This window comes from Phyllostomus hastatus, unplaced genomic scaffold (genome assembly GCF_019186645.2).
Source record: "Phyllostomus hastatus isolate PE091 unplaced genomic scaffold, TTU_PhHast_1.1 phas_contig_16, whole genome shotgun sequence".
Taxonomy (NCBI): Eukaryota; Metazoa; Chordata; class Mammalia; order Chiroptera; family Phyllostomidae; genus Phyllostomus; species Phyllostomus hastatus.
This window is the reverse complement of record NW_025333643.1, coordinates 4,014,123-4,033,476: the sequence shown is the minus strand read 5'-3', so window position 1 is coordinate 4,033,476 and position 19,354 is coordinate 4,014,123. Positions and strand designations below refer to the sequence as shown.

The following is a 19,354-nucleotide window of genomic DNA, read 5'->3' as shown; positions in this document are numbered from 1 at the left end:
CACTGAGAAAGTAGGAGTATTTTGGAATCAGATCCAGGCCTGTTCTTCTCTCATAATGGGGAGCTTACTATCTCTCAAGGCAACTCATTGCATTGTTAGATAATATTTGTTTTTAGAAAGTCTTTCCTTATCTTGAGCTGAAAGCTGTATTCTTTGGCATATTCTTCAGTTAGTTCAGTGGTTCTCAGTGAAGGATCATTTTGCCCCCCAGTGGATATCTGGCAATGTCGAGAGGTATTTTTGGTTGTCATAACTAGAAGTGGGGGAGAGGTGTCACTGGCATCTAGTGAGCAGAGGCCAGGGATGCCGCTAAACATCCAACCAATGCACATGACAGCTCTTCACAACAATTATCAACTTCAAAATGTCAATACACTGAAGGTTGAAAAACTCTGAGTTAGATCGAACTAGGTTTGAGTCTTGGCTTCACCAATGGCTTTCTAGTTGTGTGACCCCTGCGAGCCTGAGCTGACCGTTCCCTCTTCTCTACCTTGAAGATCATCAGAATACCTCCCTATGGGCTTGTGGTGGGCATTCAATAACTGATATCTAAAAAGCCCAGGGCTTAGCTTCTTACTGTTAAAGCTGCTCCAGTCCGTGTTTCCAGGATGTGAAAGGAATGCTGACTACTTTTGTTTATCTGCTTGGCACTTGGACCTGATTGGATTAGACTGTTTGTTGTTTGTAATCACTTTAGTAAAAGTCCCACTGTAGCAAATGGTTTCAGAATAGACTAGTTGCCTTGTTTTTGTACACAGAAGTCTCTGGCAGAAAAAGGGTCAATTTCTGCTTGTTGCTGAGTAGAAGTTACCTAGAGGTTAGCAGAGCACTGTCTCCACTGATCCTCAACAGCCCAGGGAGGGATGTCACAATATTTTCCCTACATGATGGTTGAGGAAATTAGAGACCTGGCTGCTTACTCAGGCTCCACACAGCCTCTCAAGTGGCAGAGCCTGGATGAAAGGAGAGGGCTTTCCTTCCATCACCTGCTCTGCTACAGGTATGGTGCTATACAGAACCCACAGGTTCCCACCTTCTCAAAATGCCCTGTCCAAAGTGCCTTTTCTAGCTTCCATTCTCTCTCCTTAGAAGCATAGCCTCTGGCCAGCCAGCACCCTCTCTGAAGCCTAGCCTGGACCTCAGAAGGGCAGCTCAGAACCCGATGGGGTCCTGACAGGTTGTGGGGAGCATGGCCTCCTGTGTGGCAGGAGGTGCAGTGAGTATCCATGTCCCCAAACACCTCCCGCACTCTGTTAGAATTATCTCACTGAGTAGAGCCTGTTCAGGGACTGGGTGAGAGGAAGAGAGACTAGGAATGACTTAATGGGTCTGTGGCCTGGGTAGCCACACAGGCCCTGAGCTCAGGATTCCCAAGCTTGGCTTAATGTTCTGCTGTCTCCATCTTGTAATTCTTAACAATATTTTATTTTCAATTTGTACTGGGCCCTGCAAATTATTCAGCTGGTTCTGATGTGGCCAATCCTGTTGTCCTCTTGGCTGCCTGCCCTGTGGGGCCTGCTTTTTTTCAGGCTCAGTGCTGGGGTCACATGTTCCTTCCCTCAGGATTTCTCTTCCTCCCCTGCCACCGCCTCCCCTCAGCATTCATCAGGAGAGGCAAGCCTCCAAGTGCCATTTGTATGCAGTGTGGGTGCTGCAATAGCCTTTCCTGGAGTCCTCTTTCAGAATCCTGTGGTTTAGAACAAAAGTGGGTTTGCTTGCTTCTGAAATAGAGCACTGAGCTGAAAGGAAGCTTTCACCAGTAAGTATCTGTTGAATTAATAAGTTCTGAGCTGAGATATTTCAGACCATCCTGCCTCTCACTATTTATTCACTTAACAAATATTTATTGATCTTTTGCTTTTATGTTTATGCAAAATAACATGTCCGAACTATGAGGGAGAAAACGTGATAAAGTATTGAGCTTACAGTGATAGACGAGGAAGATAACCTTATGCTGTATTAATTTTCTTCAACATTTTATTATGAAAATTATCAATGAAATAGAAAAGTTAGAAGCATTATACAGTAAACATCCATATACCATCTGCCCAGGTTGTAAATTGACATTTTGCTTTTTTCTTTAACACATCTGTTTGTTCGTCCATTCTTTTAACCAGTCATCCATCCAACATATTTTTGATTCATTTCAAAGTTACAGACATCAGTAGATTCTACCCCTAACTAAACACTTCAAACACAACACTAATTTTCAGTTCAGTGATCTCAATTCAATCATAAAATTCTTTCTTTTTTAATGAAAAAAGGAAAATATGTAGAGTTTCATATAAAAACAAATCATTTTCTCTCAAATAATATTATGAAATGATAGTTTATGCATGATGGGAAAAAAATACTGATTCTCCTCTGTGCAAAATGAGCCAAAGAGAGAGATAAGAGAAGGAAATTTCCTCAAGGCAATGAGGAAAAGAGGAATGAGTCACTTCTGTAGGAGGGTAAGGTCAAATGGCCTTGGGAAGGCCAAGCTATGGCAGTGTTTGAGGGAACCACTTCCTGCTTCCTTCCAATCAAAACAAAACAAAACAAAAATCCCAGAGATGATACTGCTTTCACCTTCTTTCCCTCTTCCTAAGGTGGACTGTGGACCATTCCAAGGGGTTTCGGCTTGGTCAGGGCTGAAGGTGTATTGACTGGGTTTTGGATGTAGCAGTGGAGAGGAAGGACAGGCTGAAGCTGTAACTTTGGGAGCTGTCTTCACAGAGGTTGTGCTGGGGTAGCGGACGTGAGTGGATAAGGCCTCTGGGACTGACAGCTTAGAGTAACAGGAACTGAGGGCAGGGCTGGGACATAGGAGGAGAAGGTGATGCTGTTGAAGAAGTCAGAGGAGGCACACTCAGAGAAGTCAGAGTGTTTCTCTGACTGGCCATTCAGAGCTAGAGGAGAACATGGGAAAATACCTAAAACAAGACTCTAAAAAGGAGATCCGGACAAGCCTTTAGAGATCACCTACCCCACCCTTCACATTTGACCAACGAGAAAATGCAGGCTGAGACATCACTCAGAAAGTTAGTGGCAGAGGTAGGCAAAATCAAGGCCACCCAAGTGGTGTTTTTCCAACAAAGTAAATCAATGGGTTTCTTCCACAAGGACCAAATGCCTTGGCTTTGATGTTTATCTTCAAAAAATATGAATTTGACTTCTGGCCAAGATGGAGGTGTAGGTAGACACACTGTGTCTCCTCGCACAACCAAATTAAAGACAACAAAAATTTAGAAACAAACAAACAAAAAACAACCAGAACTGACAGAAAATTGAACTGTAGGGAAGTCCGACAACCAAGGAGTTAGGCACATTCATCCAGTCCGGTAGGAGAGGCGGAGTCGGGCACCCGGTGGAGAGGGATTGCAGCAAAGGCTTGCGGACCCTGGTGCACGAGGCAGCAGCTGATGGATCCCAGGCGCAGGGTGGCAGCGGGCAGACCCAGTGAGGCACTCAGGGCGGCTGGCTGACTGAGCAGTCCCACATTCGCGCACAGACAAACCAGGCGAAGTTGGGGAGTGAGACAGACCTCACAGTCCAGGACCCCAGCTTGGGGAAATAAAGCCTCAAAACACCAATTGAAAACACCTGTAGGGGTTGAGGTGCAGGGAGAAACTCCCAGTCTCACAGGAGAGTTCATTGGAGAGACCCACAGGGTCCTAGAATGTACACAAGCCCACCCACCTGGGAATCAGCACCAGAAGGGCCCAATTTGCTTGGGGAAGCAGTGGAAGTGACTGAAATCCAGCAGAGAGTGGAGTAAGCGCCATAGTTCCCTCTTGGACCCTGTCCCCATAGGCAGCGTCACAACCCAGTGACTGGGCTGACCCGTCCTGGTGAACACCTAAGGCTCTGCCCCTCATAAGTAAGAGGCATGACAAGACAAAAAGGAAATGGCCCAAATGGAAGAACAGATCAAAGTCCCAGAAAAAGTACAACTAAGCAATGAAGAGATAGCCAACGTATCAGATGCACAGTTCAAAGCACTGGTGATCAGGATGCTCACAGAATTGGTTGATTTTGGTCACAAATTTGATGAAAAAATGAAGGCTATGCTAAGTGAAATGAAGGAAAACCCACAGGGAACCAACAGTGATGAGAAGAAAACTGGGACTCAGGTCAATGGAGTGGACCAAAAGGAAGAAAGAAACAACCAGACGGAAAAGAATGAAGAAACAAGAATTCCCAAAAAATGAGGAGAGGCTTAGGAACCTCCAGGACACCTTGAAACGTTCCAACATCCGAATTATAGGAGTACCAGCAGGGGAAGAGGAAGAGCAACAAGTGGACAAGTTATTTAAACAAATAATAAAGGAAAACTTCCCCAATCTGGCAAAGGAACTAGACTTCTAGGAAGTCCAGGAAGCTCAGAAAGTCCCAAAGAAGTTGGACCCAAGGAGGAACACACCAAGGCACATCATAATTACATTACCCAAGATTAAAATGAAGGAGAAATTCTGGCTGGCATAGCTCAGTGGATTGAGCGCGGGCTGCGAACTGAAGCGTTGCAGGTTCGATTCCCAGTTAGGGTACATGCCTAGGTTGCAGGCCATGACCCCCAGCAACCACTCATTGATGTTTTTCTCTCCCTTTCTCCCTCCCTTCCCGCTCTAAAAAATAAATAAATAAAATCTTTTTAAAAAAGAAAAATATAAATATAATGGGGATTAATAGACTGAATAGAAAGATTAAAAAAAATGAAGGAGAGAATTCTAGAAATAGCAAGAGATAAGGGGACAGTCACCTACAAAGGAGTTCCCATCAGACTGTCAGCTGATTTCTCAAAAGAAACCTTACAGGAAAGAAGGATCTGGAAAGAAGTATTCCAAGTCATGAAAGGCAAGGACCTACATCCAAGATTACTCTATCCAGCAAAGCTTTCATTTAGAATGGAAGGGCAGATAAAGCACTTCTCCGATAAGGTCAAGTGAAAGGAGTTCATCATCACCAAGCCCATATATGAAATGTTAAAGGGACTTATCTAAGACAAAGAAGATAAAAATCATGTATAGTAAAATGACAGCAAACTCACAATTATTAACAACCAAAAAAACAAAAACAAAACAAAAAGAAACTAAGCAAACAACTAGAACAAGAGCAGAACCACAGAAATGGAGATCACATGGAGGGTTAGCAATAGGGGAGTGGGAGGAAGAGAGGGGGAAAGGTACAAAGAATAAGTAGCATAGATGGTAGAAAATAGACAGGGGGAGGGCAAGAATAGTATGGGAAATGTAGAAGCTAAAGAACTTATGACACATGGACATGAACTAAAGGGGGGGAATGTGGGTGGGAGAGGGTGTGCAAGGTGGAGGGGAATGAAGGGGGGAGAAATGGGACCACTGTAATAGCATAATCAATAAAATAAAATTTTAAAAAATATGAATTTGGCCAGGATTTTATCCGGCTCTTCCTTAATGTAAAACTAGTACTTTTATAAATTACTGAGATTTATAATCACTGTTAGTGTTTCTCAGTCTTCTTTAAACTTACCAGTTTAAAGAATATAAATATAAAAATACAAAATATAAATATAAAAAATCTAACAACCCCTTCTAGAAGTTTTAATACCTACTTCTACTTCCCACCCCAACTGAGGAGTACCAATAACAGGATACAATATGTTTTCAGTATAGACTCACTAGCAAAAGAGGTGTTACATGTGACTTTGCATAGTTTTATGTGATAAAATTTTTTTCAAATATAAAAAATAAGAGACCAGAAATACACTTTCTCAAATAACAACCCTCTCCCCATTTGAGAACCATTTGCCTAAAGAGATGGGGTCATTTTATTTTACACTTAGTGTACCCTTGAAACCTCCTCCATATCAGTTTAGGGGTGCTTTTAATTACAAGTAAAAACTCACACAATAGTTATTTAAGTAAAGAAGATATTTAATTATTTCCCATAGTAACCAGTGTGGAGAAAGAGGATTCCAGATTCTGTTCAGCAACTCAGTAATAACAGGACTCTCTAGTTTAGCATCTCAGTGGTTTTCTTGGTGTTTCCCTTATGGTCCCAAGATGACCTCTATGGCCCTAAGCATCACTTCCTGTAAGGAAGAAGGCCAGCAAGTAAGAAACAATGCTTTTCCTTGTTTTGAGCATTTGTTAGAAAGGAAGCACTTTCCAGAATCCCATGCCAAGAGACTTTATCATCTACTGCCTTGGCCACAGTTGTGTCTCCTAACCCACTGCTAGACCAGCTACTTGCAATGAGGAACTAGAGCGCTATATTCAGCTTAGACCAATCATGATGCAGCACACCTTCTCAGAACATGTGTAACATGGGACTTATATACACTTGACCTTGTTTTTGCTCAACTCCCTAACTAGAATGTAAGCACCTTGAGGGCAGAGATTTTAGTTTCATTCACTGCTATAGTCCCAATACCTGGAACAATGCCAGGAATTCAATAAATAGTCACAAAAGGAAGGAAGGAATAAGTGACTAAGGAAGAAGGGGGTATAGGCTGTAGGCAATCAGTGTGTCCACTGCCCCTGAGAACACACAACCCTAGTGTGTGTGTTCAATGTGATGGGACTAAGTGACTACTGATCACCAAGACTCTAACCTTAATCCTTGTCTTTCCTCCCAGGGAGTGAGTCATAGCTGGAGGTTGCACTTGTGCCAATGACCCTTCCCAATTCCTCCAGTGTCACAGAAGACAAGATGTGTGAAGGCAACAAGACCATCAATGCCAGCCCCCAACTGATGCCCCTGGTGGTGGTCCTGAGCATCATCTCCTTGGTCACTGTGGGGCTCAACCTGCTGGTCCTGTACGCTGTGCGGAGGGAGCGGAAGTTACACACTGTGGGGAACCTGTACATCGTTAGCCTCTCGGTGGCAGACCTCATTGTGGGAGCTGTTGTCATGCCCATTAACATCCTCTACCTCTCCATGCCTGAGTTGCCCCTGGTCTTGCCACTCTGCCGCTTTTGGCTTTCCATGGACTATGTGGCCAGCACAGCGTCCATTTTCAGTGTCTTCATCTTGTGCATTGATCGCTACCGCTCTGTCCAGCAGCCCCTCAAATACCTGAGGTATCGCACCAAGACCCGAGCATTGGCCACCATCTTGGGGGCCTGGTTTCTCTCCTTCCTCTGGGTCATTCCCATTCTGGGCTGGCATTACTTCATGCCGCAGATGTCAAAGCACCAGAAGGGCAAGTGTGAGACAGACTTCTACGATGTCACCTGGTTCAAGATCATGACTGCCATCATCAACTTCTATCTGCCCACCTTGCTCATGCTTTGGTTCTACGCCAAAATCTACAAGGCTGTACAGAGGCACTGTCAGCACCGGGAACTTATCAATGGGTCCCTGCCTTCCTTCTCTGAAATTAAGTTGAAACCAGAGAACCCCAACGTGGGGGTCAAGAAACCAGGGAAAAAGTCTCCCTGGGAGGTTCTGAAAAGGAAACCAAAAGTTGATGGTGGTGGACCTGTTTTGAAGCCACCATCTGAAGACCTAAAGGAGATGAAATCCCCAGGTGTCTGCAGCCAAAAGGAGGATGAGGAAGTGGACCAACCCCATTCTGTCCCACTTAATATTGTGCAAACACAGACTGAGGCAGAGGAGAATGGCAACAGCTACGTAGCCATCAACCAGAGCCAGAGCCAGCTTGAGACGAGTGAGCAGGGCCTGACCATGCATGCGGCCAGCGAGATGTCAGAGGATCAGATACTAGGTGATAGCCAGTCCTTCTCTCCTACAGACTCAGACACCCCCCCAGAGTCAGCATTGGGGAAAGACAAAACAAGAAGTGGGCCTAGCACAGGCCTCAATTATATCAAGTTCACGTGGAAGAAGCTCCGCTCACATTCGAGACAATATATGTCTGGGCTGCATGTGAACCGAGAACGGAAGGCTGCCAGACAATTGGGTTTTATCATGGCAGCCTTTATCCTTTGCTGGATTCCTTACTTCATTTTCTTCATGGTCATTGCCTTCTGCAAGAACTGTTGCAATGAACATGTGCACATGTTCACCATCTGGCTAGGCTACATCAACTCCACACTGAATCCTCTCATTTACCCTTTGTGCAATGAGAACTTCAAGAAGGCATTCAAGAAAATTCTGCACATTCACTCCTAAGGGAGGCTACAGGGGGATGCAACTAAGTGTCACTTAGGATGTCCCTGAAGAAAATGGAAGGTGAAGGCTTATGAGTTGCCAGGTACCTTGGCTTTCTGGAGTCAGAATAGTCTTAGGGGTTGGGTCATCTGGAAAGTTCTTAGGCACCACTGGAAGAACTGCAGAGGGCAGTGGTCAGCAGAGAACGTACTCTGAGTACAAAGCAGAGCATTTCTAAGAGAATCGAATCTGAATGAGTGCCCGTTTCTCAGGAAAAGTGGGAGCCTCAGACTCTTATTTTAATTCAAGTTTTCAGAATTATATTAACTGGCAATTGAAGGGACATGTGGGTAGAGTTTCTCTGGATAATTAGACAGAACTCTAGAGCCTTCCTGGAATGGAGCTATATGACTGTGCAGAAACCTCACATGTGCAGATAGATGCTGACCCCTTCCAAGGGTCACCGTGAGAGGCATAACAGCTATTCCACTGTGACGGCCACCTCTCAGAACACCTCTCTTCTGAGCCTCTTTAATGGCTTTCTCCAGAACCGATGTCTGAACCACCCTGGAATTCTGCCTTATTCTTACTCACATATGTCTCAGAGTTGATAGGAAATTATGCAGCTTGCACACTCATTGTTTTCAACCCCAAATTCCTTTTAGCTATTAAAAAAAGATGATAAAAGCTGCTCCCAAAAGAAAAGGAAAAGAAGTTTTTAATGGTTTCACATTAAAACATTTAAAAAATGGAATGGGAGAAGAAAGCCATATATCCTGAGTGCTGTGCCAGGTTTACCTATTTAAGCCCCGTGACACCCCACAACAGGAGGGTGGTATAAAGAGAGAAGCAAACTGAAGTGCAGCAAGGTGAAATAAAGTGCCCAAGATCACATAGCTAGTTATGTGAGAGAGCCAGAATGAAAACCCTATGGGGTTCCAGCTCCTTGCACACATTTTCCCCCAAAAAGCAAAATTTTGTCCTATTAAGTACACACACACACACACACACACACACACACACAATATTCCTACGAGTGGTGGCAATTCTCAAAAGAATATATTGTGAGCAGGAACAGCTGACAGAATATGTCTGCAGCCATCGAAGGTGATACTTCGGAGGGGTGGTGTATTACTTATGTGTGTTCTGCTGTGTTTGTCCAAAAGTGGTCATGTTCTTTTATAGTCACATCTCTCAAGTAAAAACTAGCAAAGGCATGTAAACATACAGTTTTACTCTGGTGCTTATGTTGCAGTCTGGTGATGATTTATATTTTAAAATTTGATGCTAAATTGTAATATATGTAGCAAATGGAGTGTCCATACAAGCTGGTATTTTGTGTCTTGTGTTCTTGTTTGCATGATCTGTTAAAATGAGAGATGTTTTTACCTACCTAAAATATGATATTTAAGACTATACTGTTTTACTTATTTAATATCACCATTCTGAGTCTCTTGGACAGAGATGTATTGAAAGTATTATCAAATGTTACAAGAACTGATGTAGGGTTTCTCTTTGGTTTTTGATCACATTTGTAAATGTCTCTAGAAAAGGACTTACTTTTTATAACTAGCTTCATCTCACTGTGCTTTGCATCCCCAAAAGCTCTTCTTGTTCAAAACTGTGGGAGCTAAGGAGACTTTTATTCTGGTTTTAGAAGCTGCAGCTGTCTTTTTCCAGGTCAGAAGCTGTCTCTCAGAAGGCCTGTGAAAACATTCCTCCCTGGGATCCTTTAGGACCAAGGAATACCTAAAAAAGATCACTCTACACAGACAAATGGCCAAGTGCTCATCATTTATGTTGATGAACAGTTAAGGAAGCCAGTGAAGAGAAGTGGTTATGAGCTCCAACTTTGGTTCGAAGACACCTGGGTTTGAGTTTGACAAGAACAAGAAACAATCAATATAAATTGTCAGAGCATAAAGAACCAGGTCCATGCATTACTGTATACAGTGTTTACAATACTTGTACTGTGGCTGGTACACAGAGAGGACTCATATGTGGTTTTCATACAAGTGAGCATATGCTTTGTGCCAGACTTCGTATTTTACCATTGTTACCTGATTTAACCTTTATACCAATCTCCATGTTTTCACAAATAGGCAAACTAAAGCACAGAGGCATTAAGGACTAGCTGTAAGATCTGATTCTGGAATGTGCTTCCTTGCCACAGTATCAACCTTCTATTCCAACTCCTATCTGAATGATTGAATTAATTTTTAATGTATGAAAGGACTAAATTTATAAGAGATAACTCAGTCCCAGTCCATTCAGCAAACAATCAGTGGCTGATGGCCTGACCAAAATCTGGTTGAAACCAGGTTTTCTGCCCTAAATATTAAAGTAAGTATCTTCTAGGACAAGGCTGTTATAGAGACCTTGATTGTTGATAAGAATGTGCAGATTTAGAAGCTCTTTTGGGTTTCCTTTTACAGGCTTAAAACTGGTCAGCTTGACGCCATTTCCTCATTTGGCCAGTTTGGCCAAATTTACCACAGGCTGGTTCTTTAACTATTTACAAGGTTTACAACAATGCATATAGGATGAGGCTTTTAAGAACACTTCTCTACAATTGTTGGGAAGGTATAGTAACTGATTCTCATTTTTTTTCACAGCCACATATTGAGGAAGGTTTAATATGCGTTGTCCCCAGTACACTGCTGCTGCAGGGGTAGACTGAGTTGTAGAGAGGGGAGAAATAGAGGTGATGAGACTAAGGGTAAGAGAAGGGGACAAGAGGGATAGAAATTAAAAGAAACTAGAGCAGACGGGAAACAGAGGATCATAGAGGACAGACGAAGGGGAAGAGATGGTGGACACCAAGGGAAAAGAGGTTGAGATGGATGTGCAGAAGGACAGAGAAGGAGAGAGATTCAGGGGAAGATAGAGAAGATTAAGAGAGATGGAAATAGTTGGGGAGAGTCAAAGGGAGAAACTGAGGAATGGGAAGGGAGACACAAAAGAAAAAGTGGAGTGGGGGACAGAAAGAGTGTAAACCAGGTAGCATAGTATACACTCAAGAAAAAAATCTACAGGTGTGCGAAAGGCAGCCACACATTGATGTTTCTCTCCCTGTCTCCCTCCCTTCCCCTCTATCTAAAAATAAATAAGTAAAATATTTAGAAAAAAGAAAAATCTACATTCAAGAACCTATTTTTTATTAATGTATTCATAAGTTAAATTTATTCAAAGGAAGACAACTATTTTTAGCTTTTGATATAAAAAAAATTCCTTCAAATGCTTCTCTGAAGACACATGAAAACCAGTCAACTACAACAGCACATAAATCTTTAAAAGCTTGGGAAGCCAATCCATCCAATAGAAATTGCTATAAACCTTAGAAGTTGGTAGCATTAGCAAAGTGTGTGTTCAGAAAATCCATGAGTCTGCAAATTGGCTACTTGGCTTGCAGAAAATTGCTGGTCTCTTTTTTGAAGGAGGTAGATTTAATAGTCACAACAAAGGGTGAAAAGATTCTGGGGCTCTCCTGGCTATAATACACTCTAAGCTCTATAAAGAAAAAAAAAACACTGTTAAGATCTAACTCATCAAGTCACTCCACAATGTCTCTGGATTTCAAAACCTAGGTTGTATAGCATATGTTTCTTATCTGTGGGGACTATGTACTCTCCTCAACTGAACTGTAATACAAGAATGAAAGTAGACTGACCTGAGTCACTTGAATAAGCATCGTTGTCTTGTTCTCCTGCTGTGTCTGAGAACATCCTCTAAATTTTTATGGCTTCTGGTCCTGCACTTTTCTTGATGCTCCACCATCTTGGTGCCTCAAAGGTCTGTCTCCCCCATCCTGGGCAACAGGGCAGGTCTTCTGCTCTGAGTTTCACCCTAAGTCCCTGCTAACAAGAAGGCCACATTTGTGGCTTGAGTGACCACTTATTTGGGATGTCCAGACATGATCTGTTAATTTAACAAATACTTCTCAAACACTTCCTGGGCTAGTCCTTTGTCCAGGCACTAGGAAAAAATGGAGAACATGAGCTACTTTAGGGTTGAAGTGATAGAAACCAGTTTTGTGAGTGGCTACTGAGGTGTTCTGTGGAATCCAATAATGTTTTGGATGACCTTGCCTGGGGAAGGGCTTGAGCCACATCAGCCACAGGAACCTCAACAGAAGTTCCCTCGAGAATACTGCTATTGACCTATGTGATTTATTCCTATTCCTCGTCTCTATGAGCATCAGTTCAAACATCCAAAGCTCAGGATAAAGAATTGTCCTGTGTTCACCTCAGCTGCAGTCAACTGTAAATAGGGGGTGGGTTAGGGGGAGCAGGTGGCACATGCAGTACGAACATGGCTGGAGGACAGCAGTTCCCAGAGAAGTGGGAAAGATCTGTTGTGAGCTGGGCAGAAACCCCCAAAGATCTTAATTATAAGGCTCTCAAAGTCCAGCAAGGGAAACAAGCTTATAAAAACCTAATTTCAACCTGTCCTCGTATATGTTTAATAGAGTGAAGCCTTGAGGTGGTGGTTGTCAGGTATGCCTTCACATAGCAGGTGACATCCCTATCGGTTTTTTAAAAATCAAATACATTCCATTAAATATATACAGTAAAAATGCACCCATTTAAGAGGTCCATCTCAATCAAGATACATAGAATACTACTATCATCCCTGAAGGTTACTCATGCCCCTTTGCAGACAATACCTCGCTTTATGCCTCAGGCAAACACTGATCTCACTTCTATCACTATAGATTAGTTTTTCTGATTCTAGAACTTAACATAAGTGAAATCATGCTATATGTTCTCTTTTCCCATCAACATTTTGTCTAAGATTTGCTCACATTTCAACTGGATTTTGAAGATGAAGAAAGGTTAGACAAGCAGAGAAACTGTGAGGATATTGCAGATGAAAAGATAAATGAGGAGAATGTGCTTTAAACACCAGAATTAGTTTAGTGTGACCCAAACATGGAGTTTGAGGGAGCAGTGGCAGAAGAGGAAACTGACAGAGTGGAAAGAGTTGAGAATAACAAATTTTATTTGAGCCCCACGCTCTTAAAAAACAGCAACAGTTAAGAAATCCCTCCCCCACCCAACACACACACACTTTTGTGCTTCAGAAATGGTTCACTGCAGAGAAACATCAATTCTCATGGCTTAGATAAGACTCATGGATGCTTCCTTGTCTACCTGTGGCAAAGGGCAGAAAGTCTTGAATTTTTATTCTTTGCCTTATAAATGATTAGCTGAACTACTTGTCCCCATCGATCAAGCCAAAAAATGCCTATTAACCAACTTTAGTTAAGCTTCTGTTATTCCCCAGGCTCCTTAATTTGGACCCTACCATGGGCTGAGGGATGAGGCACAACCCCTGTTAAGCACAGGCTGGACACTGAAACAGTGTGGTAACCGCCATGGGGTAGGGCAGTGGGGACATAGGGTTCTGGGTGGAGGTGGAAGAGGGTATAGCGGGGATAAATGGTGATGGAAAAAATAAAGTAAAATAAAATAAAAGGAAGAGCATTTGGAGGAAAAACAGTCTCTGATTGACTGTTTTTGATCAAGCCACCCTTTCTTTCCACTTTCCCAAGCCCAGTTCCTTCTAGTCTTCTTCCCTCTTCCCTAGGGAAGAAACTCTTTTTGCCTAACCTTTGAGACATAAGCAGATCTTTGGTCAGAGGGGTCTCCCTATTGCAAAATTTCCCTACATTTTGTAGTAGTCTCTCCCCTCTCCTACCCCACCCTGTATACATATCCTTTCAAATAAAGTATCTCCTTAATAAGTAAAACAGGCTTCGATTAGAATCCTGGCCCAAAAGTTCTTTATTTTTTCTTCAGCAAGCCCCTCAACTTTTCCTTGCCTCCATTCTTTCATATGCTAAATGGGGATAATATAACACCTAAATACTTTTCTGGACCTTTAAGTGACAATTAGTGATGTGAAAATCTGCAAACATGGTAGATAATAAATAGCTGTCATTACTCTTGTTATTATGAGTCTATAGAGCTACATGAGAGTCACTTTACGAATGCCCTAATGTATCAGATTAGGTTTATACTCACTATTGTATGTTCGACACCTGTTCACTGCTTGGCACACAGAACACGCTCAATAAATAATTTAGATGAATAACTTTTTCCCATTAACAACGGAGAGCTATGAGAATAATGCCTAGTTTAGAAAGAGCTGGCTGGTCACTGTCGACTTTCATTGCCTTTCACCTATTAAAATTCTCATCTTCTGTCTACCCAACACCTGTCTCCTAATGGCCCCTAGAATACATTTGGTGCTGCCTCTTCTGGAGCACTTTTTTAAAAGCCTAAGGGGCATATACTGGTACTCGATCCCAGGTCTAATAAGGGAAAGTCTCTCCAGATAAGCTCTCACCAGGGTGCCTCTCCCACCTCCAGATGCCCCGCCTTCCCTACGAATCAAGTACCTCCCACTCAGCCAGGTGCTAGGGTCTCGTTTACCAGGCTGGCCCGCAGCTCCGTGTGCGCCTGCGCACCACTAACCCAAAGCAGAGGAGGGCGGGGACGCGTTGCGTCATCGGGGTGCGCTTTGAGGACGACGCCGTGGTTGCCGGAAGTTGAGCGGCGGTAGGTGAGCCGCGCTGGTGAGGGAGTCCTGGGGTTCTGCGGGGTTGGTCTTGGAGGCCTGGCGTCAAGGGGCGAATTCGGCGTTGAGGGCGAAGGTCAGAGGGCGTCTCAGGATCCTCCGTCCGTCAGGGAGTAACTGACTCGCTCTCACCCTCTTTCTCCAGCTAAGTCTCCGCCTGGTTTAGACGCGGGTCTTCTGACTAGGAAGCTCCTTCTAATTTCCTAAGTCAGCCCCTTCTGTCCTCCGACGGAGAGTGCTGGGAATGTCTGGTGTCGGAGGGACACAGGAGCTCAGACGCCAGATGCTCGTCCTGGCTTTGCCCCGATTTGCTGCTGTGTGACTGGCACCTCACCCCCTCTTTCTGAGCCTTCTTCCCTCATCTGTAAAATGGGAGTGCTAATAACGTTATTTGTGAAGCGATGACGTTACATTAGGCTTTTCTAAGCTACGATTTCTGATTCTTCGTTTTGGTCCAAGGGCTGCAAACTTTAATGTTAGTCAGGTAAGGTGAATGTAGGTGTGAGAATATTTCCATGCCATACATAAATAGAGTCAAAGTTTTATTTTTACTGAATTGAGTTTTCTGGGCACAATACTAACATGGGCGATGTTGGAGAAATGAAACTAAAGCTGCAGTGTGGGTGTGTTTGCGCCTGTGCTCGCACGCAGGCAGTCTCTTGATTTTTTTTAAACCGTGGCGACTAATTAAGAAAAAAAGAGTGCAACAGAAACCAGGCATATCTGGCTGCCAATGTGGGACCCTTGGGTCCCATATTCCCTTTCCCACGAAATACTTGGATTTCTTCTCTGACACCCCTACTGGTTACATTTCTTAAGTGACAGAAGCTCACTACTTCTGGCTACTTCTGTTTGGTCTTTTCCTGGCTCTGACTCTTAAAAGTCGTAAGTTAAACTGAAAGCGGTTACCCAGTAATTTCAGCCCGTCCCTTCAGGCTCTCAAGGATCTCACTTCCACTTTATTGCTTACACATGTTTGAATGCTGCTAGTTCGTCTTCCTCTTCCCAGCTCTTCTCCAGGCTAAGCACACTTGATTTTTTTTACCCACAGTAAACTTCACAACAACTGAGAATTTTATGTGTCAGGCACTGTTGTAAGCCTTGGTGATATAGCAGTAAAATAAATGTTTCATGGGCCTTCTTGATTGTGGTGGCAGCAGTTGTGGCGATAGTCAATAATACAATATTTTTAATGAGTGGTAGGTCTGTCAGATCCTGATAGATGCTACTAAAAAACCAACAACAGAGTAATGGGGGGGAAGAAGAGGAAGCTTTTCTCTGAGGAGGTGATATGTGAGTAAAAACCGGATTGAAGAAACAGCCATACTTGTGAAGTCCATTTTGCCTAATTGCTTCCCCATCTCCCAGCTCTGTGCTCAAGTCTTACTAAACTGCTCACACGCTGTGTCTCACTTGTAGCCCTTCACTCCTGCTGCTTCTGCTGCCTAGAACATCTCATTCCACCTCCATTTTTCTTGGACAACTCTTCCCTACCCCTCATGTGACATAATTTTGAAACCCTTTAAGAACTTGAATATAGGGCTCTCATTCAGCCACAAGGTCCTTCTGTTCCCAGCCAGCTTCTCATAATAGAGAATAAGCAGGAGTATGTATTGAGCTTCCACTATGTGCTTGACACTGCTCTGCAAGCTGGAAATACCAAAATGAGTAAGATACACATCCTTGTCCTTAAGGAATTATTACTTTTTTTAATTCAAGGAGATAGCAGCACTGTTGTATGAAGCTATTGTAGGGGTATGCTGGAGAATTTAGGGTATTCCTAAGTTAGGCTCAGGCATCAGAGAAGCCTTCTCTGAGGATCTGTTGCTTTATCTAAGTCCTAAAGGATGAGCAGGATTAAACAGGTGAAGAGGCTAAGAGGTGGGGAGATACTGCAGACATTGGGAGCAAAAGAATATGAGTGACAGTGTATGACCTACAGGTAGTAGGAGTTCACCTGAGTTGGAGTGTGGAGTTGTTGGATAAGAGGTGACTGATAAGGCAAGCAGGAGGCAGATCATGACGGGCCTTGTGAGTAATAGCATGTTAAGAACACACTTTGGAATATAAAATACTTCTGTACCAATACTAGCTTTGCCACTGAACTAGTTTTGTGACCTTGGGCAAGTCACTCTTTCTAAGTTTCAGTTTCCTCATCTGTGAAAAGGAGGAATACAATATAAACTTTTCCAGGGTTACTGTGAGAATTAAATAAGATGATGTTTGTTATTCACTTGGCATTGGTAGGTTGTAAATAATAACTGTAACAGTTAATATTGCCATGCTGAGAAGTGCGGGCTTTATTTTGCAAGTGTGGTGGTAGAGAGTGAGGCACTGAAGAGTTTTAAATGGTGTGCCATGCTCTCACCTGTTTTAAATTACCCTGGTAGCACGGTGGTGATTATAATGAACAGGGTGGGACCAGCAGGGGCACCACTCAGGCCATTGTTGCTGTGGATCTAGGTGACTGAAGGAGGCCGGAATCAAGGCAGTGGCTGTGGAGAGGGAGAAGGGTGGGTGGATTTGAAAGATAAAGGAAGTGCGATTTGCTGAACTGGTAACTGATTGAGTGACCCTACACCGGAGAGAGGAGGGAGGTAGGAATCAGAATTTTGGGCTGGGGGAGAATGAATCCACTGTGTGGTAATAATAATAGGGTTCTTTGATTAGCATTCCCTGATTGATTATTCCTGCCTTCTCTCAGATTGCTTCTGTCCTCCAACTTTACCCATATCTGAGTGAAGTTCACAAATATCCTCCTCTTCTCTACCTCCCAAATCTTACATTGTTCTCAATGTAAGTAAAGCCCAGTTGTGATTCAAGGGAGAATAAGTAGGTGCTACTTTGTTACCAAGTAGATAATATGCATCTTTATGGTCTTGGCAGACTGGATAACAATCTATTCACTTGGTCTTGGTCCATCCAGTCCTGTTGTTCTGATTACCCTCTTTTGAACTTGCTCCTGTTTACCAGTCTCTCATTGTGTGGTGTAGAAAGGAAATCCTCTTTCCTCTAGGAGTCTGATCATACAGAGCAGGACTTTTTTTTCTTGAGGTGACCTAAGGTTCTGCCTGGCTTCATTGTAGGCAGACATATCATGCCCTTGACACTGTCGCACTGTCAGCACTGTGCATTGTTCAGTGCTTCTCGTGTGTTCATGGGCAGCTCTCTTGCCCACCTCCTCATCTTTCACATTTTCCTTCCTCTCCCAGCCTCCTAACCTTGCCTTTGACTCTCCCCACTCATCAGATCTCTGTATTGCCAGAACTCCTGAAAACTTCATTACTTATCTTTTGAAGTCTCAGCACATCTGATATTGCTGATATTCATTCACGTATGAAAGCCACTCCTGCTTTGGAGTATCTCTCTCGTCATTTCCCCCTCACATTCTATTGTGGGCTCTTTTCCTCTTTTTGTCCCTTAAATGCTAGCTTGCTCCAAGGCTCTGCCTGTGCTTTTTACCCACAGCTTCAATTCCAGCTTATGTGCCAATGATCCCCTCTGTGCTCTGTATCTTGAGCCTACTCAGATCTCTCCTGAGTGCCAGCTCTGAATCTCAAAAAGTTCAAATTTAATCCCAGCATCTTCCCACCAGACCTGTGATTCTTTCTCCATTTTTTAGTCTCATTCATTCTCCTTTTTCCATTTAGTCATTCAAAACAGAACCCAGGGAGTCATCACAGACTTTTTCCTCTCATACCATCACTCCCTCTCCCCTTCCCAGCCCAGGCTGTCATCACAGTTCTACAGATTCTACTTCCTTGATATCTCTTGACACATCTTCATTTCTTCTCCCATTGCTCATCTCACTTCCTGCCTATATTCCTGCCTTGCCTTAGCAGTATGGCCCTCACTGGTGATTGTGCCCTTTCTAAAATACAGGTCTTTGCTACGCAAATAGAGATCCCTGTTTCTTCAGTCTAATCTAGATATCCCTCCTTTCTTCTCCTATAACACTGTGTACAAACATCACACTGTACTTTACTGGTTTTACCCACAAATTTCTATACTGTCACTCCTGGTCTGTCTAACCCTCAAAACTATTAAATCCTTAAAGGCAGGGACCATAGCTTTTTTTGCCCTTGAATCCTGAAATACAGCACAGGGACTAGTATATAATATGAACGTTATTTAAAGGAATAACTAAATGAAACCCCAATGGCTTTGACACACTTTTTGTTGATAATAATAGTTTTACTTTTTTAAAAGTATACTTTATTGTTTATGCTATTAGTTATCCCAACTTTCCCCCTTTGCCCCACTCTGCCCAGTACCCCCCTTCCCTCTAGCAATCCTCCCCTTAGTTTATGTCCATGGGTCATGCATATCAGTTCTTTGGCTTCATTTCCTATACTATTCTTAACATCCCCCTGTCTATTTTGTACCTACCATTTATTCTTATTCCCTGTACGTTTTCCCCCATTCTTCCTCTTCCTTTTGCCCCTCCCCACTGATAACCCTCCAGACCATCTCCATATCTATGACTCTGTTCCTGTTCTGGTTGTTTGCTTTTTGTTTTTTACATTCGTTGTTGATAGTTGTGAGTTTGTGATCATTTTAATGTTCATAGTTTTGATCTTTTTCTTTAAAAAAATTTTATTTATTTTTAGAGAGAGGGGAAGGGAGGGAGAAAGAAAGGGAGAGAAACATCAGTGTGTGGTTGCCTCTCGAGCACCCCCTACTGTGGACCTGGCCT

General features: G+C 43.1%; 2 protein-coding genes across 11 annotated transcripts in view; both read left to right on the top strand.

Moving 5' to 3' along the window:
- HRH1 (histamine receptor H1) overlaps positions 1-13,875 on the top strand; it is a 95,819-nt gene extending 81,944 nt beyond the window's left edge. For all 4 annotated transcript variants that reach the window (XM_045832083.1, XM_045832082.1, XM_045832084.1 and 1 more), the window contains one exon: positions 6,599-13,875. In XM_045832083.1, the coding sequence (XP_045688039.1) occupies positions 6,634-8,097 (1,464 nt within the window). In that variant the 5' untranslated portion in view covers positions 6,599-6,633 and the 3' untranslated portion in view covers positions 8,098-13,875. The remainder of the gene's footprint in view (positions 1-6,598) is intronic.
- Positions 1-19,354, top strand: part of ATG7 (autophagy related 7) — a 379,417-nt gene that overhangs the window by 81,928 nt on the left and 278,135 nt on the right. The window contains exon 1 of one of the 7 annotated variants that reach the window (XM_045832075.1): positions 14,595-14,639. The exons of 1 other annotated variant lie outside the window; for it this stretch is intronic. The gene's annotated coding sequence lies outside the window, so the exon portion shown is untranslated. 5 more of the 7 variants (XM_045832076.1, XM_045832079.1, XM_045832073.1 and 2 more) reach the window with 5 other exon arrangements.